This window comes from Quercus lobata, chromosome 10, assembly GCF_001633185.2.
Source record: "Quercus lobata isolate SW786 chromosome 10, ValleyOak3.0 Primary Assembly, whole genome shotgun sequence".
Lineage (NCBI taxonomy): Eukaryota > Viridiplantae > Streptophyta > Magnoliopsida > Fagales > Fagaceae > Quercus > Quercus lobata.
In genome coordinates, this window is record NC_044913.1 from 10,770,464 (window position 1) to 10,796,432 (window position 25,969).

Genomic DNA, 25,969 nt, shown 5'->3' on the forward strand with positions numbered 1-25,969 from the left:
TTTTGTGACAACAACTCAGAAATCAAACTCTCTAAGAATCCTGTGCTGCACGGAAGAAGCAAACATATCGATGTGAAATATTATTTTTTAAGAGATCTCAACAATGATGGAACAATCAAACTGGTTTACTGTCGAAGTGAAGATCAAGTTGCAGATATACAGATCAAGCCTCTCAAGTTGGCTACATTTGTGAAGTTGTGTGGTCTACTTGGAGTTTGTTCACATGCTGCTGTAAAGGAGGACTTTGTAGAGGGTTGATCTTCTTTTAAACTGATTTCTACAGATTTCAATTTAAGGGAGGGTGTTAAGATTTAAATGTTTTATTTTATATTTATTAATATTTATTGGAAGTCCTAGTCATTGGTAGTTTGACCGAGTCTTTAGATATTTGGTTATTTGATTTCGTGGCTGAGAAAGTGTCTTATGTGTGATCCTATTTTATAGGAGTAGTGGTTAGTGCTAGGATGAAGTGTTCTATTTTATAGGAGTTGTGGTTAGTGCGTGTTCTGATGTAAAGCCTATTTATAGGCCCTTTTCTTTATCAATGAAATTCAGAGCTTTACCATTCCAACACGTCTCTTTTGTTTTTTAACTTTGTATCACAAGGAACATAGAGTGAAGAAAGTAAAAGAAATGAACCCAAATCCTCCCGTGTTCAGAGAATGCACTTTTGGCTGAAAGGAGTTCTATAAGTGGGCAAGACAATCCATCTGTTGGTAATGGCTATCTTCTGGAATGGACAGAGAAGATGGGTTCTAACACGTTTCCATCTCAAGAAGTGCACTCCAAGGTAGATATTTGTGGATTTTAGTAAATCTATTACAGATTGACTGCATCAGTTTTCTTTGGTATATAAGTTTATTATAGTAATCTGCTATGTAATTAGATTGCTGATATTGAAGACACTGCTCGTACAAGATGTCGAAGGGTGTATGCTCATGCTCATGATTTTAGCATCAACTCCATCTCAACTAATAGGTAAAGTTTGTGTCTGCTGTCTTTGTGTTGTTGTACCTGTAATACATTTGTTGCTTAGAGATTGCCTTGTAGCTCGTACAGAGGATATGAGAAAAGGCTTTATAATTTTAGTTAGACACATAATCTAGCCATTACTTTTTTCCTAATCTACTTACCTTTTCCAGGATTCAGGAACTCTTAATAACATGGAATTAGAAACTTAATCATATACATGTTATTCTGCAACTGATGATAATCTGGTTTTGTAATCTCTGTACAGTGATGGTGAGACATTTATCTCTGCAGATGACCTCAGAATAAACTTGTGGAACATTGAGATTAGTAATCAGTGTTTCAATATCATTGACATGAAGCCATCAAACATGGAGGACCTTACTGGTAATTTTGTTGATCCCTGAAATGTAATCTCTAGTTTACTTCCTACCACCTTCTTTATTTATTTTTTACAATACTCTAGCGTTGCATCCTCTATATGTCTCTTACTCTCCTCATTGTGCATCGTCTTTAAACGAATATTGAAATGTTTAGAAAGAAAGGATAGTAGGTTATGAATGATGCAGCAAAAGAAGTTGCACTACATAATCATGTTTATTGACAAACCTTTATTTGTTCTTTTAACATACTGAAATTTTCTTTCCACTACTGAACTCTTAAGTTGTAACTGTCAGAGGTTAGAAATCAGTAGGGAAGGTTTAGGATGAACAGATTTAGATGGGGATGCATATGGTTGTGTAGACTTGAACATTGAGAAAATTCATGTTTCATACAGTTTTAATCAGTACTTTGTTTGGATCAGTCGTGACCTCTGGATTTGGTTCAAAATTCGAGTATGATGGTTTGGATGCAGTGGCATTTTATTTGGGAATGATTAACATTTTAAACCCGTTTTCTATTGGATGCCATGTGGACCCAAGGGATGGCATTGTTTGTTGGGATTTAGTACTGTCTTTGTGTGAATTAAATTTAAAATATCCCAAGCAACTGAGAAAATAAACAAATCCACGCAAGCACCTAAGGACAAAACAACCACACAAGAATATCAAATTTACATGGAAATCCTTCAGTAGAGGGAAAAACCATGGGCAAATCCCACAAAACTACTATAGTAAATAGAGATTACAATACTCAAGTTTATGCCCAAAAATCGAGTTCAATAAATTGGGAAAGTACAAGAATAAATTTCCAAGAATGATTACAATCTCACCGCAAAAGATTTCGATCCAGTGAAACCAACGTAGCAACAAGATCTCCACTCTGAATACTTCATCCCTCTGAGATTGTAGCACTCGAAATCCCCTCCTAGAGAAAACCCCCAATTTTTCTCCCTTGTGTCTTGAGCAAAGAAAAAATTGCATTTTTTTTCTTTTTCTCTCACAGCTTGCACACCCTCACTCCTTGTTTGGACCTCTCTCTCTCTCTCAATGTTTTCCAACTTTTCCCGTATGCACATTCCTGCCTTTAATGTGAAAAGGCTAACTTGTCTTGACTTGTTCAACATGCTCACTAATGAGCTTTTTATCAAATTTGAGCTGGACCACATAACATGCAATGCACCCAACATTGTTCAACAAACATGTTTATAATTTTGACTAAACACAGAACAACTCATTCATAGGTTTATTGAGTTATAGTGTGAGAATTCACCCGCAGAAATATGACTTGATTAAGCAGCAAATAATTGAATTTTATTTCTTGGTGACTGCAAAAACATATGTCCCTTTGCTTGTACAAATATGGAGTAGGCCATGAAGATAATCCATCTACATTTATAGTGTTGTTTTCTTACGTCAACTGTAAATCACTGGCTACAACCTCAATGTGCTCAAAATCCATTTGCCTATTCAAAAAGGGGAATCAAAGGTTCCTTAGGGATTTGATTTATTTCACTATGTTTCTCACGTATGCAGCCCAATAGTATCTCAATCTGTTACCTGCTACTAATCAATCTGTTACCTGCTACCAATCAATCTGTTAAATTTTTATTCAGAGGTCATAACATCGGCTGAATTCCATCCGCTTCACTGTAATTTGCTTAAATACAGAAGCTCAAGAGGTTTTATTCATCTAGTTGACATGCGGTGTTCAGCATTATGTGATCACAGTGCAATCCTGTGAGTTTCTGCTCATTTCTGTTTCATTTCCATGGTTCATGTATTATGAGTTCTGATCTTACACTTCTCTAGTCATTATTTACTATTCCAGAATGCATCAGAAGATGCTCTGATACTTGTCATATGGGGTTTAATTTTGCAGATTACAAGATGGAGGATCCCATGGGTTTAAATCATTTTTTACAGAGATCATCGCATCCATCTCTGATATAAAGTTTTCAAATGATGGGCGGCATATATATCTTAAGTTGTGATTATATGAATCTAAAGGTCTTTCTCTTATCACTAAATTGAGCATGACCCCTTCAATTCCAAATCTCCCTTTTTTAGAATCTCGTCTGTGTTACATTTATTCTATCAATAGATTTAGGAGATTATATGATCATAAGTCTCCATCATAATCAATTTTTTTTTGAGGCATGATTGCAAAAAAATTTCTTTTATATATAGTTATTAGACCTCATCTTCTTCTGTTTAGGTATGATTTGACAAGTCTATGGACAACCACTTTAGTTTGGGGACACAAAACCTTTTCTTTTAAGTAAGAAAGATTATTTATTGACTTCTTATTTTATTTTGATTCGTTATTTTAACATGAGCATGCACATAATAGATTTTATATTGACTAAAGAACACTATTTGTGTTCCTCATGACTGTATTTTTGTTCCTCATTCCTTTACACCTAGTTTTCTAATTTCTTGCCTGCTATCTTTATGTTCATTTTAGTTTATGTTAATATTTTTCATATATTGTGATTAAAAGACACGGTCCTTAGGTTCATGACACTTCGTTGATGATCTGTATTTCAACTAATTTGATGGCAAATACATCTTCTGGTTTTTGTCCTCTAGATAACCACCTCAAAGAGAACCTAGTAGTTCACTACCTTGTACATATATTTGATTAGGAAAAAAAAAGGCATATATTTGGTTGTGATGTCAGCAATGAGCACAAGAGAGGGGCGACCAAACTCCATAATTTCTCTGTCAAGCTATGGTGCTTCCCGCTTCTACTTTGGTGGATTCTCATTCCGATAGGACAAATGAAAGGCATCCTAGGGTCAAAGCGAGAATCTCGGCAGAATCAAGTGGTCCTGGGCATCTCGACTTCGTTGGTAAAGGCTCGAACCCGATGTTGTCTAAGCCGGAGGGCCTGTCTATGGTTGATCATCATCCCCAATCCCTTTATTGTCCTCAGTGGGAGGATCCAAATCGATTTTCTCCCTTGTCTAACTTGGATATGGAGGTAGATCTTTGTTCAGAGGAGGAAGCCTTAACGGAAGCTCCAGGTGTGCGACAAACAGGGGAGTATCTCCCAAGCAGGTATGGTGTTGCCGGGTGCTGTTGGTATAGATGGTGTACAATATGGTGAGTTCGAGCTTTTGTATCTAACATGGGATTAGAGTGGGGTTGACACTAGTGGTAATGTCAGTAGGGAGAAAGAGCCATGTCCTCTGGAGTGCGTACCATTGTCTCGATGGGATCCTAGTGTATCCAAGGATACGCTGTTGACCCTAGTTGATGAAGAAGGTGAGTTAGAGGCGACAAAGGTGGAGCATTCAAAATGGGTGTCCACGATGACGAAAAGTTTTTGTAAAATGGTGGGTTTTTCCTATTGTAAGACATGAAGCTCAGTGCATGGCATTGTTCCGGTTACTAGAATAAGAATGTCTTGAGGTTGTTAATGATAGGGGTATTTAGAGACCTGTTAAATCTAGTCAGAAAGGTCTTAGGGAACTTTGGGGATTGATATCCATAGTAAATTATGATGGTTCTTCTTCTTGTAATAAAGGATCGTCAAATGGTTGGGGGCTATTGGTAGTTTTAAATGAATTTAAGACTTGTATCTTGAAATGTTAGGGGTTTAATAACTCTCGAAAGAGAGAGGCATGTAAAAATCTTCTAAAGGATTGGCGGTGTAATATTGTTTGCTTACAAGAAACTAAGCTTTCTTCTTTAGATTTTGCTGTTGTTTGGAGTTTATTGGGTAGTCCTTTAATAGATTGGGCTGTCCTAGATGCAGTTTAAACGTCAGGGGCAGGGTGGGGCGGGGCGCGGGGGGGGGGGGGGGGGGGGTGGATCACTAATTTAGGATAAATGGGTAGTTGAGAAACTTGATGTGTCTATTGGTTAGTTCCCTGTTAGTGTACTTTTGAGGGGCGTATTGGATAGTTTTGAATGGGTTTGTACTAGAATGTATGGTCCTAATGATGATCAACATCGGACTGTTTTGTGGGGGGAGCTATCAAAGGTGTGTGTTTGGTGGACCACGACATGGCTCTTATTTGTGATTTAAACATCATTAGATATCCATGTGAGAGGTCTAGTTCTGAGTCTTTTAGCCCAACCATGTTTGCTTTTTCAGATTTTATTGAGAACAATTACCTAGTAGATTTACCATTAGAAGGGGCTTCTTTTACCTAGTTTAGGGATTCTGAGCTACAAACTATGTGTTGTATTGACAGGACATTGGTATTTGTGGATTGGGTGGATCATTTTGAACACCATGTATTTTCTTTTTCAGTTATTTCTTGATTAATATTGCTGTGTTTACCTTCTTCTTTTTTTCTTTTTTTTTTTAAAAAAGCCTTGTTTGTGTGATGCAAACTTTTCCGAGGTGTAATGCCAAGTAACCTTAGGTGTGATGCTTAGGAAGACCTAGGTGTGATTGCCTAGTGTTTTATTTATGTTATTTTCTGTTTATCCCCTATTTTAGCCCCAAAACAACCATCAACATTCATTCTTTTCTAACCTAAACTCTTAAACATCAATCCTTATTCAAGAATTCATCAAGAAACCTAGTATAGTGCTGAATTTCATAACAGTCCTGCATCAAGGCATCTCTCTTCATTCCATATCTCCATAACTATTTGCCTAATAAAGTAGGATTTAATCTTCTCAAATGCCAGATGCCTAACTTGCCATTTTGCACTGGTGTACAAAAACTTGAGACCATTTCACTAGAAGTATCTTGGAAGCATCAATACTACTCCAAAGAAAATCTCTTTGTAACTTCTCAATACAATTAGCCATGAAAGTTCACTTGGTGTATAAAACAATAATAAATGTTTAGACCCCCAATTTTAAATATAACCAACACAAGCTTCTTATACTTAAACAATAAATGTGTGAAATAATAAGTACAAGCAAAAACCCAAATAGATAAATAACTCTACACCATAATTAATCACAACACAATAGTAATTAAAAGGTAAGAGTAAGGGTTAGAGAGATGCAAACACAAAGATAACACCGGCATGTGCTATCGAAGAACTCAGCGAAAAACTTCACCACCACCCTCCAAGCAGTAAAATGATCCACTAAAGAATAAAGTTGGAATACACGAATAGCAGTAGACCCTCCAAGCCTAATCTACCCAATGCACCTAAGCCCTCCAAACTTCTTGCTCTAACAAGGTTAAGCCTAACCGTATCTTCTTTAGCTTCCCGGATCCCTCAATAAGCCCATTATATCAACCAAATAAATTAGTCATCTCTGAACTGTTTCCCAAGCACCAAAATACCTCCTTATTGATATGAGTATGGTGAGATAAGGATTTGGCAAATGAGCCTCTCAAGGATATGTCAATGGAGAGGGTAAGAGTAGAGGAATTTGGAGAATCAAATGTCTAAAATTGTAGATGAGTCAATCTTGGTTTTCTCTAGAGTTTCTCTCTCAAAATTTTCTCTGGAAGTTCTCTACATTTCGTGGGTATAAGAATATTTATAGTAGGGTACGTGAGGAATGTGAAAAGTCATTTTTCTGCAAAACAGGACATTCTGGCAACTCAGTCTCGCAAGTGGGATGAGTCGCGAGTTAACTACCAAGCCATGTAGGGAAATTAACCCAAAATTCCGAACCTGTGAGAAACAAAAATAGAGAAAACACACACCAAAGAAAAATAATCACACGCACAAGACAGTATTTACGTGGTTCGGTAATTTGTCTACGTCCACAGAACTACAAGGATTTCACTATTATCAAGAACAAATACAAAGTGCGGCAGTACAATTTTTCTCTCTCTCTCAAAAACTACATCAACTAACCCTAATCACCAAAACTGCATTTTCTACATCCTACGCACAGGATTCACAATGGGCTACAAAACAGGCCAAAAAAGCCTCTGCTCCATGGATTAAGCCTTAGAAAATCTCCCATTAAAAACCACACAACATTATTCGAGTCAAGTCGGGTCGTCAACCAAATCAAACATAACTAGGCTCCTTAAAGCCCAACAAACCAGACTGTCAATTTTTGTCCTGTAGTGCTTCAACTGTCGTGACCCTTTAGCTTCCTACATGCTTCACACGTGTGGCATTTTGGCGAGTTGCCAGTCGCGAGTCACTCGCGAGATCCAGTCACGAGAAACCTCTTGAATGCTCACACACTTGAATTCTTCACACTCTTCTCACACACAACCCTTACATTATTCCCACCTAAATACAGGGTATCTAATTGCTGAAATACAAGCAAATTTAGCACGGAATAAAGCTAACACATGATTGAATAAATTCAACCTTACAAGCCACCTTCACTAGAAGAGGGAGAAGAGAGATAAAATAAGTAGGCAAACTAGAAAAGGTACTCTTGATAAGAGTTAGCTTACCCCCCCCCCCCCTAGATAAATACATCCTTTTCCATCCTACTAAATGCCACTTCATCTTCTCTAAAATAGGATTCCAAATTGACTTCTCTTTATATGTATCACCCACCGGAAGACCCAAATATTTCAAAGGAAGAGAGGACTGCCTACAACCTAACATCTCCACTATTTCCTCCATATTGATATCAAGCACATTGCTAATTGGAACCAATTCTGACTTTCCCAAGTTAATTATTAACCCTAACACCTCTTCAAATGTGGCTAGTTCCCAAGCAGCACATCTATATGATTGGAATCAGCATCACAAAAAATAAGTATATCATTTACAAACAAGAGAGATGAGACATCGTCAACAATGTACCAATTGAATTGCCTACTGAGAAACTCGAAAATTGACCCAAAATGGCAATCGCATCCAATGTATGACTAAAGGCCTCCAGACAATATAAAAAAGAAGTGGGAATAATGGATCCCCTTGATGAATACCCCTAGTATACTACAAAAGAAATTAGAGGAGGTACCATTGATCAAAACAAAGAATTTAACAATTGAAATACAAAACATAATCTACCGTCTCCATTTTTCTAAAAAGACACACCACATAAACAAGTACATAAGAAAGTTCTAATACACATGATCATGTGCTTTCTCAACATCCAACTTGCATAACACCCCCGGCACCCTTGACTTTAACCTACTATCTATACATTTAGAAGCAATTAAAACAAAATCCAGAGTTTGCCTACCTTTAACAAAGGTGTTTTGAGAATCTGAGATAAGCCCATGCACCACCCTTCTCAAATGATTAGCCAATACTTAGATATAATCTTGTACATCCCTTCCACCAAACTAATAGGACAAAAATCCTTCACCTTCACAGGATCAATTTTTTGGGAATAAGGGCAAGGAAGGAGGCATTAAGGCTCTTTTCAAATACTGCCTGCTCTGTTTTCTATATACTCTAGCAAGATTGAAAAAATGCCATAGAAAAACTATCCGAGCTTAACGACTTATCGTCGTTGAACCCACTGATCACCCTAAACACCTCATCCTCCTCTAAAGGTCTATCTAGCCAAATAGCATCTTCCTCGGAAAATTCTTGTAAGAAAATTTTTAGATTCTTATTTTCTTTTTGTGGACAATTTGGTCAAACTTTTGGCTATGAACTCTATCCTCTGACCTAGAACGTTTCAGTTAAGCCTACACTACTCAAGGAGTTCTATTCCCTCTTCTTATTCCATGCAACTTCGTTGTACAATTCACATGAAAAGCCTAGGGAAAAGGAAATTATTTGCTCAAATATTATGATTTTTATTGTCTTAATTAGTGCAGCTTTGTGACTGATTAGGTTGTAACTTATAAATGCTTATAGTGCGAAGAGAGATGCAATTCATTAGTTGCAATATCATGCAACTTCATTCTGAATCGAGGATATATATTGGAGGTGCAAGATACTTTGATTTATAAAAAAGGTTAACCATATCAAAGGTTGTACATGATACAATATTTGTTCAATTAAGGGAACTATGAAGATGAGGTTAGGGATCATTCTGTTTTCTAATTACTTATGAGGTTTGTAGGAACTTTGAGAATAAGTGTACGGATAAGCCCAATGAAAGTTCAAAAACGTGTATAAACACCTTTGAACGTTTAGACCCCCAAATTACAACTTAACCAATTCAAGCAATATATCAAACAACTAGTGTGCGGAAACTTAACATATGCTATAGTATGGAATTGGTAAAAACTATCTAAGCCAAAACAAAATATAATCCACAGCAGATAATAAAAAGGCAAAGATAGAGAGGAAGGAAGATGCAAACACAAAGACAACACGCAATATGTTATCGAAGAGGAAACCGAAGCCCTTGGCGTAAAACCTCTCCGCCGCCTTCCAAGCGGTAAACAATCCACTAGAAAATATAGTTGGGATACATGGACAGCAATAGATCCTCCAAGCCTAATCTACCCAGTGTACCTAAGCCCTCCAAGCTTCTTGCTCCAACGAGGTTGCGCCGAACCTTTTTCTTTTCTAGCTTCCCGGATTCCGCTACTAGACCGTAGCATCAACCAATGAAGATTGGTTCCTTCCTAACTGCTTCCCAGAAATCCAAACAGCTGTCTCACAGTGATGATGATGGTGAGAACTAGGTTTGGTATAATGCCTCTCAAGGATTTGACAATGGAGAGGAAGAGAGTTGAGGAATTTGAAGAGACTCTAATATATAGATTGTGGGTGAATCAATCTTGTTTTTCTTTAGGGTTTCTCTCTCAAAAATCTCTCTGAAAGCTCTCTTTCAATCGTGGGTAAAAGGGGTATTTATACTAGAGTGGGAGAGGAATGTGAAACGTCAGGTTTTACAAAACAGGGGTGGCTCGCGGCTTGACCTCGCGGCTTGACTAAGTCGCGAGATCCAGTCGCGAGATAACCGTATGGCCAGTTGTCCTGTTTTGTCCTGTAGTGCTCCAACTAGCATGACTGTTCACCTTCCAGCATGCTTGGCACGTGTGCTGCGTCTGGCGGCTTACAGCCGCGAGTCACCCACGAGTCCCAGCCGCGAGTCTCTGTTTTCTTGCACACTCTTGAGCAATCTTCACTCTATCTCACTCACTACCCTTACATCAAACCCACCTAAATACAGGGTTACTAAATGCTGAATTACAAGCAAATTTGGCACGGAATAAAGCCAATTAGATGGTTGAATAAATTCAACCTTACACCCAAGAACCTACTTATGCCAACTTCATACTACTGATATAAAGTCTTTAATATGTGCCTTTCTCTTAGTTTCAAAGTTGGTTATTGGCTCTTGCTGATTTCTCAGTTTTGTGGCCCATGGTTGCTGATTCCTACTACCATTATTTCCATTATGATGGTAAGCTAAATCTTTTGTTCAGCTTTGCACATGGGGGCTCAATCACCTGTGTAACTGATATATTTTCTTTTGCAGTATTGCATTTTTTAGGACTACTTACATTCTACTATCATTACATTTGGACCAGCTACTTTCTACTAGCATTAGCATCATTTGGAGCGTTTGCTCTAGATCATTACTTTATGTCACCTCTTTTGGTCGCCTATGTTTACTGGTTACTCTCCCAGCTCATTGGCCCAACTCATTGTGCCCATGGGTCAATTATGCCCAGCCCCTCCCCCCAATTGATGACCTTATATACAGTATAGGCATGGTTTTTTTTTTTAAGTCATTACATAATTATTATCCTGACCCAAATTCCAACAACCCCAACCTCAACCTGAATTTTAATTCCAACCCCAACCCACCTGAATCCGTGTTAACCATGCCACTCCATAATAGGGGAAGAATGGCGCTAGTACTAAATCCGCTCCATAAAATCATCTAGCTTGAGTCTCTTCAACTCGCACATGCGGCAACTAATGAAATCGATGCCAGGATCTGGTTTCATACAATAGTGATCTTTTCAACCCCAGAACAAGCAACATTATTGGTGATTCTAACATTTTTAGCTCTTTTGGACTAAAATACATAATTTGCGATACATTTATTATTAGTTTTCTCCAATATTTCAATAAGTTTTTTGGTAAAATATTGTAATCTTTAGTATTTTATTTTATAGACAAAATAGAAAGACAATAAGAGTGTTATAGTGATTTGATCCTACCATATTTGTTTACAAATTTAATAATTGCATGATATATATAGACATGTTTTATGCCTACTCAAAAATGCAAATATCATTTTGATAAATTAAAAATACAAATATCATTCAATTATTATGAATCTTTTTTACATTTTTTATTGTGCGTCATTAAAATTATTTTTTATTTTATCGGATATTGTTTCAATTGCTACAAAAGTAACTAAATTTGAGGAAGAATAACATACTTCAAATAATTTATATATTTATCATATAAGCCTTAGAAAAATTATTAATATAACAAAATAAATGTATTTATCCTATTAGTAATCTTTTAGAATAAATATTACAATGTTAGTTATATATACTAGCCTCTAAGCACACACTCACATGCATGCTTAAAGGCTCTTTTATTTTATTTTTAAAGGTTAATAATTTTTTGTTGATGTGAAACGGTTAAGACTTATTAAAGGTTAAAAAAAAAGAATTTTTTTTTTTGAAAACGTAAGTTTAAGTAGTTGGAGCATTTCAAATGCCCGAATAGAGAGTGTTCCTATTTTGTGGGCAATGTTTTAGTGCAAGTTAGACATATATTTTTACCTGACTATCCTTTAGTTTTGTCTATACTTAAACTTAGGAGTGTTGGGGGTATTTTTAAACTGTTAGTTTTTAGACCCCTTAAACAATTGATTAAACCTAGATAATTAGCCAAGTTGTTACTTAGTCCAATTAAACAAGTCTAGGTTATCACAATATCAAAGATCAAATCATGCAAAGCAGCGGAAAATAAATAAGACAATGATATGATCACCCAGGAAAATCAAACCGGTAAAAAACCTGGGGAGGATTTAACCTAGCTATCCTCAAGGTAAAAAACAAATCCACTAGAAAGAATCGAAGTTCATACAATAAGACTTACAAGCCCCCACGCTCAACTTCTTATTGTTACCCACCAGTAGAACTTACTGACACGACCACGTGCAAGCTCCGAATCCACGGACTCCTTCTTTCTTTGGCCTTTGCAAAACACAAACACTCCCGTTTGTGACTTTGAGATCCCACTCAAAGGTTTAGCAACACAAACTCTCCTATTTGTGACTCCAAGACCACTCTTGAAGGTTTAGATCATCAGCACCTTTGATGACTAGAGAAGGCAGCAACTTCTATAATACCGAATCTTGAGATTCTTCAAGGAATAGCACCGGTAGAAGACATAAGAGAGTTTTTTAGGAACAAAACCCTAAATACAAAAGAGGCACACTCTTTTCTCTCTGAAAAGCCACATAAAAACGTGCTTAGGGTTTCCTTTATATACTGGGAGAAGTAGATTAGAAACCCTAATCCTAAATGGGCTTGAACTGCTGTTTGGGCTTAATTAAAATTCTGCAGATACGACTTTCGATCGGTCGAGCCTGTCTTTCGATCGATCGAACCAAACAGATTATGAAATCTTCTTCCTGTAGCTTGTATGTTCTTGAATCTTGACTTGAATCACATTGAGCATTGTCTAATAAAACCTATAGACTCTAAGATCTATATCTAGACAAGTTTGTGTTCACGATTTGTCAATTGTTCTAAACATTTAGAACCTAACATAAACCAACAAAATATCCGGTCCAAACAAGGGAAGCCCTTTAAATAATAGTATAGATATTAGGAAATGTAAATAGTTAAGATTAAATTTTAATGAACTCACAAATATTTAATATTTAGTGGTTAATTTTTATGTTAACTATTGCCAAAGAAACTAAATGCGAGGAAAGTTTTTCATATGGAAAAAAGTTTAGCTATAAACTTAGTTGTAGCCTAAAACTACACCTTTCAAAAATTTAACATTACTACATATTTTGAAAATTTAATTGTTAGATTGCATTTTGTTTACACACATGTTAAATTTCGTGCTAATCGGATGTTATTTACTTTTCAATCCATAAATTTATCTTTTACGAATAATTTTAGATTACAAAAAAAAACTTGAAATTTAAACAATTGATTAATGACATAGTTATTAAAGTTTGATTTTATTGATGGGAATGACATACCAACTGATGGATTCCTAGGCGTAGGGTCTGACTTGGGACAAGCAGGCTTAGCACAAAGATAAATTGGAAAGAAAAACCCAACTGGATTAAGCAAAGAAGAAGTCTTATATTAATGCTCCCTCTGCTGGCCGAGGAAGGTATTTCTAAGCAAGATATAACACAAGTCTTAGTTAGTTAACTCCCTTCTCTCTCTCTCTCTCTCTCTCTCTCTCTCTCTCTCTCTCTCTCTCTCTCTCTCTCTCTCTCTCTCTCTCTCTCTCTCTCTCTCTCTAGTAGGGTTTTTCCATTCCTTTATAGTAGTCTATCTTTAATCTTGGCCCTCTAGTTGTAAGGTGGTGGTTGCTCATCAGTTACTTGTGCCATCCCGAGTGAGTTACAAGCTGTCCAGGTACTATTCAAGCATCACTTCCCCTACTAATACAGTTGTCCTAGTTGGTACAAAGTATTTAATGTGAAGGTGATGGGTGCTTTCCCAACACGCTTCCCCCTTTTCTCCTTTGGCGCCTACCTATGGCTGCCAACTTCAGTCTATGCCCTTTGGTACAATGATAGCTCATCTCACCCTCCTCGAAGTGTAGGGGGATCTCCTTCAATTGTCCTGATTCTCCCTTCTCCATCTGCTGGGCCTATATGGCCCTTGGACCTGACCCAACAACACTTTTGTCCTCCCCCCCCCCCCCCCTCACACACACACACACACACACACACACACACACATATATATATATATAAAATCTCTCCTAATCATTAAAGTCATTTGATAATAGACTATTAGTTGGAGTAGAATTTAAATTTCTAAAACTTAGATGATAAAGTTTTATCTAAATTGAATTATTGTTAAATCTTATCCCTTAACCAAGAGTCTTGTTGCTTAATATCCTAATAAAATATTAATTTAATAAGATGCAACTTGAGGGGAAAGACAAAAACAAAAATGTAAGTTGTGTGGGATTTAAGTTTAGAAAATTTTGATGATAGACTTTTAGTTTTATTTAAATTAAACAATTGTTAAATGTTATCCTTTAATTTGAGGAAATATATCATAAAAAATAATATAAAATTAATTTAGTAATAAGTTAATCTTAAAATATTGATAATAGACTTTTAGTTGGAGTAGAAGTTAGAAGACGTTTTTTTTTTTTTTTTTTTGGCAAACCAGTTCTTCTAAGTCCAATTTTTATTATATAGTATATGATATGATATAAATAATTGGCAAAAAAATAGTATATGGATTTTTTTTTCTTGGAAACGTCTATCCTTTTGTTTTTGGAAACTTATTGCAATGATTGTCAAAAAAAAAAAAAATCACCGTGACAAAATTCTATAAAATCTTGAGAGAGAGAGAGTTTTTCTACATTAGGTCTCTTTATTTTCGTTTTTCTTTTTTCTTTTTTCTTTTTTCTTTTTTTTGCTTGAGGGTGTGATTCAGATTTTGTTTGAGACTTTAAGCTAAATAATAATTCAAATTAAAAAAAAATAGTAGATAATAATGATTAGGCTTAGAGATTTAAAGAGAGAGATGGAGTTATTTTGCATTAGATCTTTTTTTCTTTTTCTTTTTTTTTGCATGAGGGAATGACTTAGATTTTGTTTGAGACTTTGGGTCTTTTTGGTTAGCCATTTTGGGAGTTTAAAAGAGAGTTTTTAAAACCCAAAACTTTATTTGGTAACCACAACTCCTCGTAACTTTTTTTGACAAACGTTCATTGGAAACTCAAAACATTGTTTTCAACAGCTTATACAAATGCAACCTTTAAACTAAATAATAATTCAAATTAAAAAAGTAATAATAATGTGAAAAATTGTGAGGCCTCAAAAAGATTAATTGTCACAATATTATGAAATCAATAAAAAAAGTCAACCTTGCTTTTGGTTTTATATTATACTATTATTATTCATGTGCGATGCACGGCTTGATGAAAATTCATATGTAAACTAAATTTTCTTAAAAATAATTTTAAAAAATATATTAAATAAATAGTGATAATAAATTATAAAATAAGTAAATTTTTTAATAATAAAAAATTGCTTTAAGTTCTAATTGTTTTGAGCTTGGACTTTAACTTATACTAGCATGTAACCCATGCAAACGCATAAGTGTATTTAAAATTAAACGTAATTTTTATTATAAAGATATAAATAATTAGTCAAATTATTAAAAAAAAAAATAGCATATAACACATGCATACATTACATATGGATACATTTAAATTAAACACAATTTTTATGATAGAAATATAAATAATTAGTCAAATTATATATATATTTTTAAAGTAAACGAAATTAGTCACATATTAAAATTTTTACACAAATTTAATACTACTTATGATAATTTTTTTTCTAATTTTTAATAAGATTGAATGTACGGTGATCTTTTTTGTGTAGTGATTTTTATGAGTATATGTGATTAGTTCTTTTTACAAAAAAAAAAAAAAAATGTTCATTAATATTAGATTCTTAGTATTTTCCACTCATTAACTCACTTGGCACAAATATTAAAAAACTTAAATGGACATTTAAAATTAAAAATAATTTTTATTATAAAAATATAAATAATTAGTCAAATTATTAAAAAAAAAATAGCATGTAACACATGCATACATATGGATAAATTTAAATTAAACACAATTTTTATCATAAAAATATAAGTAATTAGTCAAATTATATATATATATATATATATTTTTTTTTTTTTTAAGTAAACGCAATCAGTCACATATTAAAAATTCTTACCCAAATTTAATACTACTTATGATAAATTTTTTTTCTAATTTTTAATAAGATAGAATGTGTGATGATCTTTATTGTGTGGTGATTTTTATTGAGTATAATTGACTAGTTTTTTTTTTTTTTTTAATTTTATAGTTCATTAATATTAGATTTTTAGTATTTTGCATTAATTAACTCACTTGGCACAAAGATTAGAAACTTAAGTGGGCATTTCAAGTTAAACACAAATTTTATTATAGCAATATAAATAATTAGTCAAATTATTAAAAACAAAACATGTAACACATGCATACATATGGATACATTTAAATTAAGCACAATTTTTATCATAAACATATAAATAAGTAGTCAAATTATAATATATTTTTTAAAGTAAACGTAATTAGTCACATATTAAAATTCTTACCAAAATTTAATACTACTTATGATAATTTTTTCTAATTTTTAATAAGATAGAATGTGTGATGATTTTTGTTGTGTGTTGATTTTTATTAAGTATATGCGATTTTTTTTTTTAATTTTATAGTTCATTAAAATTAGATTATTAGTATTTTGCACTCATTAACTCACTTGGCATAAAGATTAAAAAACTTAAGTGGACATATGGCACAAAGTTAAGTGGATAATTAATTATGGAGTAATCCCCACATAAATTTAGACATGCATGGCGCAAAATTGAATTTTAATTTCAAATTCTAATTGAACTTTCTCTAAGTTTTGCCTATATATATATATATACACACACACACACACAAATGGGTGTCCAGTGTTTTGTTTCTTTATAATAAACTTTCATTGACATAATATCTTGCACACAAATTCAGAAGTAAAGACCAATAAGTAAGATGGATTTTTTAGATTAAAATATAAGTGTAAGTTGCATATTGGGAAAAAAGTGAAAAAAAAAAAAATACAATAACGTGGGACGTATTATATGAGATTTAATTATATGGATAACTTTATATATATATATATATATATAGATATAGATATTTTAGTTCAAGTAGAATTTAAATTTTTAAAACTTAGATGATAAAATTTTATCTAAATTAAATTATTGTTAAATCTCATCTCTTAACCAAGAGTCTTGTAGTTTAATATCCTAATAAAATATTAATTTAATAATATGCAACTTGAGGGAAAATAAAAAAAAATAAAAAACCTGAGCTGTGTGATTTAAGTTTAGAAAATTTTGATGCTAGACTTTTAGTTTTATTTAAATAAGACAATTGTTAAATGTTATTCCTTAATTTGAGGAAATATATCATAACAAATAATATAAAATTAATTTACTAATAAATTAATAATAAAATATTGATAATAGACTTTTAGTTGGAGTAGAAGTCAAAAGGCATTTTTTTTTTCTTTTTCTGAGAAAGAAAATGTGGGTTATTGTCTGGGATTTAAGTTTAGAATTTTTTTTATAATAGGCTTTTAGTTTGAATAAAATTTAATTTTGTTGAACTTTAAATGATAAAGTTTTATCTAAATTAAAAAATTGTTAAATATGATCTCTTAATTTGTGAAAATATATCATAACAAATAATATAAAATTAATTTACTAATTAGTTATTCTTAAAATATTGATAATAGACTTTTAGTGGGAGTAGAAGTCAAAATGTGGGGTTTTTTTTTTTTTAAAGAAAGAAAACATGGGTTGTTGTTTGAGATTTAAATTTAGAATTATTTATAATAGAATTTTAATTTGAATAGAACTTAAATGATAAAATTTTACCTAAAGTAAACCGTTATTAAATATTATCCCTTAATTTGAGAAAATGTATCGTAACAAATACTATAAAATTAATTTACTAATTAGTGAGAGTAGTCATTTGTCCCAACCACTTCTTCTTAGTTCAATTTTTATTATATAATATATGATATGATATAAATAATTGACAAAAAAAAATAGTATATGGATTTTTTTTTTATTGGAAACGTCTGTCCTGTTGTTTTTGGAAACATATTGCCGTGATTGTCATAAAATTATAAAAAAAATAAAAATAAAAAATATCACCTTGACAAAGAATTGCCCACTTCCATAAAGTTAAAACTTGAAAGCCCTCAAAATTCTATAAAATCGAGTGCCTTATTAATATGAGAGAGAGAGAGAGAGAGAGAGAGAGAGAGAGAGAGAGAGCTGAAGATGGCATACAGTGCCTGAATCTTATCCAATGAATGGCGGAGATGGCATTAATAGTTATACCAAAAACTCCTACTTCCAGTTTTCTTCAATTTTATTATCTATTTCTCCTATTTCTTACACTCTTCTCATCTTATTTGGCTAGGCATGTTGCATACTAATGTGCATATCATTTGGTAATGAATTTTTACCAGCCAAATAATGTGCATGATAATAAATCTCTGGGCTGCAACATTTTTCTATCAGGCCACAAATGGAAGAAGCCCCCCTTTTAACCAATAGAATATATTTTATTTATTTGTTTTGCAATGTAGAGAAAAGTTTTAACAAAAAATTTTATTTTTGAAAATTTATCATCTCTTCAAATGTTGTGTATTCTATTAACGTGTTTTAGACATAGTTGTCAAAAAGAAAGAGACTGCCAAAAAGCCAATGGATTCATTTACAAAATCAATTATAAGTATAACCACAATTTAACCATACCAATGATTCTTCTTATATACATGTGCATATATCATATATGTTAATAATGGCATTCTTAACTTGGTGTCCATTTAGATAAACCTAGAGTCCATTTGGTATCTTATTTATCAGTTTTTTGAAAATAGGATTGTTTAAAAATAGAAAAGGAAAGAAAATATATATATATATATATATATAAAATATAAAATAAAAAAATAAAAAGTGACATTTAAAAAAGTCGAAAACTACTATGATTGACATACGTAGTATGCAGAGGGCAGGTGCAAAAGCTGCGAAGGCAATGATGGATGATGTAATTGCGGAGAAGCTTGATGTAGAAAAAAGAATTTCAAGTTCAAAGAGCACATTCCGTATAGCAGATTTGGGATGCTCAGTTGGGCCAAATACATTTATTGCTATGCAAAATATAATTGAAGTTGTGCAACAAAATTACCAATCCCAAAGGCTTTGCTTCTCAAATGCCTGAATTTCAAGTGTTCTTCAATGATCACACATCTAATTTATATATTACTAAAAGCTAAAGCGTAGTGTTTAATGCTACTGCTCTCACGTTGCGCCACATCAGCTGCCACGTCATTCTTTTTTTTCTTTTCTTTTTAAAAATATAATTTGTCCTACAATTTTAAAATGGTTTTTACAATTTTCAGCCCTATAAATGCAACCCACTACTTATTTATTTATTTCCACTATCACCTTATAATAAATTCAGCCTACTACTTATTTATTTACTTCCACTATCACCTTATAATAAATCTGTATAATTAAGCCAGCCCAACTCTTACTTATTTAGTTCCACTATCAAGCTCAACCCAAAACCTTTTCAGTTCTGCTTTAGGGTTTTATGTGAGCCTTTTCCGCTTAAAGTAAAGTAAAAAAAAAAAAAAAAAAACATTGAAGCCTTTCAAGCTTTAGGGCTTTTTTTTTTTTTTTTCAATTTTCTTATAATTGTTTTTAACATTTATTTTTTAATATTTACACTTCTCCAACATTTCTCTCCCTTACTATTTCATCTCCCCACTACTTCTTCAATCTTTCTCCCTCCCTTATCTTTTCATCTCCCCACTACCCTCTACATTAATATCATTCCTCCTCTTTCCCTTCATCTTCCTTTATTTTTGTCTCTTCTTATTCACACCCTCTTACTATAAATTTGTCACTATCTCTTATATTCTATGCATAGTTTTCCCTCACAAAAAAAAAAAAAAAAAAAAAAAAGGTTCCCTCTCTCTCTCTCTCTAAATTTTTTGGTGGATTTTTTTATTTTTCTTGCATCTCTACTTTAGGTTGATAATTTTTTATATTCTTTAAAACTCTATTTTGGGTTAATGCAATTTAGTTTTGTTTTTTAAATTGTGATTTAGTTTTGGTTTTTAAATTGTTGTTGTTGTTTTTTTAATTTTTTATTCTCTTTGATTGTTAAATGTTATCCTATTGCGTTCTAAAGAATTAAATATAGCATATAAAAATATAATATTATTCTATTACATAGCATGATTTGGATAATTTGGTATTTATTCTGTTACATAGCATGATTTTTTATAGTGCTCAATTTAGATGTTAAACTATGAGACTTTACTAATTTTTGTTTATTTTCTAATCCTTTGTGGTGGAAAAAGTACTCTTAATAATTGTATTAGAAGTACTCTATAATGTCATTTATTTAAAGAAAAGCAAGGGTTAGCCAAACAAAAATAATCGGATAGGTGACAAATTTTAACTTTTACAATTTTATTTTTATTATTATTATTTTATAACAATGCATGTATAGAAATTTAATTCTTAGATTTTGCTAATAATTGTTTATTTGATAATATGTTTTGGACGGCCGAAATTATAATACAAAGAAAATAACCTTAATAAATTATCAAAAACAAAATTTTATCCTAATATTGGTTCAATTAATCATTGTTAAGTTTTATTAATTTTTTTTAGTTTACATTTTTTTGGTGTTTTGGATTGTTCCTATATTACATTTATGATTGTTCCTATAATAAATAAAAATATAATTATGAAATACATTACTCATTATTAGATTAGTTTAAATTGTAAAAAAAAAAATTAATAAAACCACTATAAAAATAATTATCACACGCAACACGCGGGTTTGCGGCTAGTAATTTTAATACCCTATTTACCTCTCTCCCACCAGAAAGGCCATACTTCGCAACTGGAGTGCCAGGGTCTTTCCATGGTCGGCTAAATGTCAGCATATGAACTTCTACTAAATGTCAACATATGAACTTAGAATTGGACCTTAAAAAATACAAAATTTTGTAAAACTTTAACTTTTATATACTCATTGGTCTATATAATATATGTACAAGCAATTTGCTAGGCAAACAACATAAAAAGAAAACCACTTCATGAGGATCTCTTTTGTGGAGGTTGGGGGTTCTCACTTAGTTATGCATTGTTCTAAGAACAATTTGTGTTCCATATGTGTAAAAACGAAAAAAATGATGCTAGAGATACTATAAACAAAAAAAAAAAATGATGCTAGAGATACTATAAATTTTATTACATATGCTTTGCAAACTAATTTGTGTACAAATCACAATAATTCAAACATTCATTTATTATTTTATTGAAATAGGACCAAGTGCATCCACTACCACATCAGGTTGTAGGCCTTTTCTAGTAATATCAGTAATAGTTTTAGTATTTCCACACCATAATACCTACTCTTATCTTTGTAGGGATTAATTAGTGAAGCTCAGGTGGACACCTTTAACTTGCACGTGTATTTTGCCTCACCCAAGGAGATGACGCAACTCGTGGAAAGAAATGAGTGTTTTAGCAGATTATCAAAAAATGAGTGTTTTAGCATTGAAAGAATGGAGATAACACTACCTTGGGCAAGAGTTGATGGCTTCTATGTCTAGGCATGCGTGATGCGCCTAAGAGTTGGCATGGAGTGTAACACCCCAAACTTTTTAAAGCAATTTTACAATGTGAATAATATCTCAAGTGAATTTTATATTTTTCAATAAGGTTGTTAATTATTTTGTAGAGGTCTTTTTAATATTAAAAGCTTGAAGTGGCATTTAAGTGATTTGTGATAATGGGCTAGGTGGGGATTAAGGAAGAGAAGAAATTTAAGGGTGAAATGGTAAATTTTTTCCCAAGATATTTTTGTGATGAGTGGTCTATAATAACCCATACATCATCGTACGGTAACCCCCCCCCCCCAATTTTTCTTCAACTGCTTCTCCCTCTCTCCCTCCCCCTCTTCTCATATTCACTCTTCTTCTTAGTTCTTCCCCAATGATGACCAAACCTCCAAGCTCCCCTATCTCTTTCCTCATATCTTTCTCTCTCTCTAGTCAAGACCTCCTTGTTAGGGAGGATTATGTCTCCATTGGTTTTCCTAGTAGCTAAAACTCCATGAGATTTTGAAGTGGATTAAACCCAAGGTAAAAATCTAAGCTTTTATCTCAATTTCTTCTATGAAATCCTTTGGGTTTTGCTATTTAATGATTATTATGGTGAATACTTGATGGCTTTTGGTGAATAATGGAATATTAGAGGGTTAAGATGATTCAAGTAACAATGGTTTTGTTAAAATCCGAAAATTTCATATCATTTAAGAGTTTTTGCTTCGATAAAAGGTTTTGGTTGATTAGTTTTCTAATGGGTATTTGAGGGTTGGTTTGCTAGATCAACTATATGGGTCTTGTTGTTGCAAATGTTGATGTGAGTTGATTTTAAAGTGTGTTTCCTTTGCATTTAAGTGACTTTGACATATGTGAATGTGGGCATTTGCTTGTCGCATGCCAAGTGTTCGATAAATTACCTATATGAGTTATGGGATTGAATTTCTTGACTTGTGTTGTGATGATTGTTATATGAGGTTATGGGTTGTAATCCACTAATCCTAGTTGTTTATATGTGCTAACTCATGTAGCTCTAAGGTTTAACCAAGTCTCGAAGCTTTTGGCATAGTGTTAAAATTATAGTATTTTTCTTTTGAGACTCTAAATTTGTCCCTGACAAATTTGAGTAAGCTGCACTACATGATTTTTTATAAATTATAGAAAATTATTTTGTGCCGAAGTTTTGATGGTACATACTACACATATAAGAGCTTATCCCTATTTAATTTCAAGTTGATCAAATAACTTTTCATGGACCAAACGGTTTTTACAAAAGGGCTAACCTGTTGTGTAGTGAATTTGAAAGTATGACGAGTATGTTGGGATTTTGTAGAATTTACTTGAAACCTTTGTTGAGTGGGTTGGCTTGTAAATTCCTACATTTTCTTCAACATGTGTTTTACATAGTTAACTTTAATAATGGTTTGAATTAATCTCTTACAATAGTGTATTAAAATGCTTTGATTGTGTTATGGTCCTTTGGATCACTTGTATGCTTGTTTGATGTCCCCTGGGGATAGGTGCCTTGGGATAGTCAAGTTAGGCTTTAGGCCCACGATTTGATTTTACGGGACCATTTTCATTTATGGAGACAAGTTTGAAGGTACTTTGTGATAGGCCTTGTTATTGATAGGCTTGATCGTTGTGTTTCTAGGTTTCGAGATTCTTGGTGATGGACCTAGTAATTGGATTGCTTACTAGGTAGCGGTGCCCAGTTGAGTAAAATTGGTTGGCCTTCCGAGTTAAGTAGCTTTTAACGGGATTTTTTTGGAAAATAACCATGTTGCATAAACGTTGTTTTTGGGTTAAACACATTTTGGAAAATTATTTGTGGAACTATTTCTTTCTAAAAACTATTGTGTTGTAACCTTAATTTATATGACTATTTATGAAAAGTGCATCATGTTTAATATTGCATATGGGAAAATGCTTGAATATTTGGCATGGGAAAGAAAAGCGTCTTTGATTAAATTCTTGAGAATGGATTTTATGGATTTATTGCATTATTCGCAAAATTTAAAGATGCTTTGATAATTGGGAGAGTTGATACAAAATCTTTTTGACAAGAAATGAGTTTGAAGGCTTTGAGAAGCTTGTGAATATCTTTGGATATTAAAAGGTTTTGTGAAACTATTTGGAAATGAATTGTGTTTTGAATTCATGTAATCTATGAGCTCTTTATGTTTTACCCTTGTTCCATGACGTGTGATTACCCGGTGATTACCTAGCGAGATACTATAGTCTGTGTGACATTAGTATCTTAGCACCTGTCTTTGTGACAGCATATGAGTTCCGTCTTTGTGATGGCAAATTAGTTTCGACTGTGTCAACAATGAGTTCTGTCTTTGTGACGGTAGATGAGTTCCATCTTTGTGACGACGTTATCACGTGGCCTTGGCTGATTTTCAAGTTTTGGAATGGTGTTTTGATAGCTCACAGTAAATGATAGTTTCATGTTAAAATATTTTGAGAAAGCTTGGTGCTACATCGTTTAAATCATTCTTGTCATTTTACCAATGGAAATGGATTTGCTGGATTTTCATTGAAATTCCCAAAGTATAACATGTTTTGTAAAATGCCCATTATCATGAGACTTGCATTTCCCCCACCCCTATTAATATATTACTTACTGGGTTTTAGCTCATTCCAATCTCCAACAGTTTTACAGATAAATTAGCTACACATCAGGCATGGAGCTTAATTTATTGGTGGTGATTGGAGTGCTATGTTAAATTGGGAGACTTGGGCCATAAATGGTTGATGACTCAATCTTGCAAAGTTTAATGAGATCATAATTAATTCTATTGGAGATTGGATACTTGAGTTTTGTTAGCCTTAGGCATTGTAGGCCTAACTTCAATGTTGAGGTTGTGTATTCTAGAAGGGATTGTGGTTTTGTGTTATCCATTTGGAGTTTTGAAATATATTCACGTATTATTGGAGGCACATGATTTGAGTTATTGTTTGTAAATGTGTTATAGAGCTTTGATTTGTAATATGGAGATTTTAGTATATTTATTTATTCTTATCATGTGTCGAGGAGGAAAAAAAAATCTCCTACGTTCTTGCTCTTAATGGTCCTTCTCTCACACTTTGGATCCTTTTGGGTTTGGGGTGTGACATGGAGGGTATAATAAGCAAACATTTTGGAATTGAGATTATTGATGAACTATTTGATCGATTTTGTAAGAAACAAGAAGAGTTTATCAACTTGTTGGAGTCAAAATATAATGAAGAAGATCTACTCTTTATTGTTTTGAAACGCATATGATGCAGCTTTGGAAGCAAACGTAAGACTTCTCATTATGTCACAAATTTGCATATGTATCAATGCAATATTTATTTCAGTATCATAAAGAAACTTTGATATCAGCTACAAATGTACTTAATTTTATAAATAAAAGTCCATAACAATAGGGACATAGCCTCTTTTATATGCATAATGTTTAGTGAAGTCATAACTTAGAGGAAAAGTAACAACAATTGAATGTAATGCAAATGACAAGTACAAACAATGTTCTAAGTTATTCGATTCATTGCATTGTAATGAAAAGAATTACACTGGAGTTTACAATTCAATATTTCAATTCATCAATTGGTTGTGCAATTCAATACAACTAGCCGATATCCCGCATGATTTGCAGTCCATTTTCAAAAAATCTGTAAGAAATTATCCTATAATCCATTGGGTTCATCAATTCTATTATTATTAGTTATAACTAATCTACAAAGTTTTTTAGTAAAACTAAATTCAAACTAAACCCTAATCCCTACCCGTTTTTTCAATTCCAAAGCTGCGTTTCCTTTGTTATGTGGTGCTTTGTCATGAATTGTAAGAAGGGAAAGGAGACAAATACTTTTTACAATGTTTAAGAAATCATAAACCTCAATATAAAAGAAAAAAAAAATACCACCATTCATGGCAATGATTAATAATAAAAAAAGTAGCCCCCATAAGTCTTTAAAATATTCATCATATATACATACAACATTTACATAGCAAATTTCCAGGTGCATGCCTTAGAGCTATAAATTATTGCAATAATAGCTTAATAGAGAGTGTCGATGCTCATTTTTGCAAATTTGTACCCAAAAGCTCATGAGGGGGAAAACCCAATAAAAAGCAAGGCCTGAAGGCCCACCAAAAAGACCAAGGAAACAAAATAGAAATAAAATCCTAGACTGACGTCTGGGTTAAGAAAGAAATACAAAGGAAAGTGACATGTAGCAGAATACAGATCTTCTGCAGAATATAGACTTTCTGCAAAATACAGATCTTCTACCTATTGACTTTGGCAGATTAAGGCAAATTGGGTCCAAGACTTTTTTGACAAAGGGCAATAAGCCAATAAAGCCCATAATATCCTTATAAAAGAAGAAGAAAAGCC

The 25,969-nt window shown here is 32.9% G+C and overlaps 1 protein-coding gene and 1 pseudogene across 1 annotated transcript; both read left to right on the plus strand.

Moving 5' to 3' along the window:
* The first annotated feature begins 582 nt into the window (after positions 1 to 582).
* Positions 583 to 4,999, plus strand: LOC115963360 (serine/threonine protein phosphatase 2A 55 kDa regulatory subunit B beta isoform-like). Its single transcript, XM_031082328.1, has 5 exons — positions 583 to 790; positions 887 to 978; positions 1,238 to 1,356; positions 2,966 to 3,089; positions 3,232 to 4,999. Exons 1-5 carry the CDS (start codon positions 749 to 751, stop codon positions 3,341 to 3,343), a joined length of 489 nt encoding a protein of 162 aa, XP_030938188.1. The 5' UTR covers positions 583 to 748; the 3' UTR covers positions 3,344 to 4,999.
* Positions 5,000 to 12,950: 7,951 nt separating this feature from the next.
* On the plus strand, positions 12,951 to 24,852 carry LOC115964330 (annotated as a pseudogene).
* Positions 24,853 to 25,969: the final 1,117 nt, after the last annotated feature.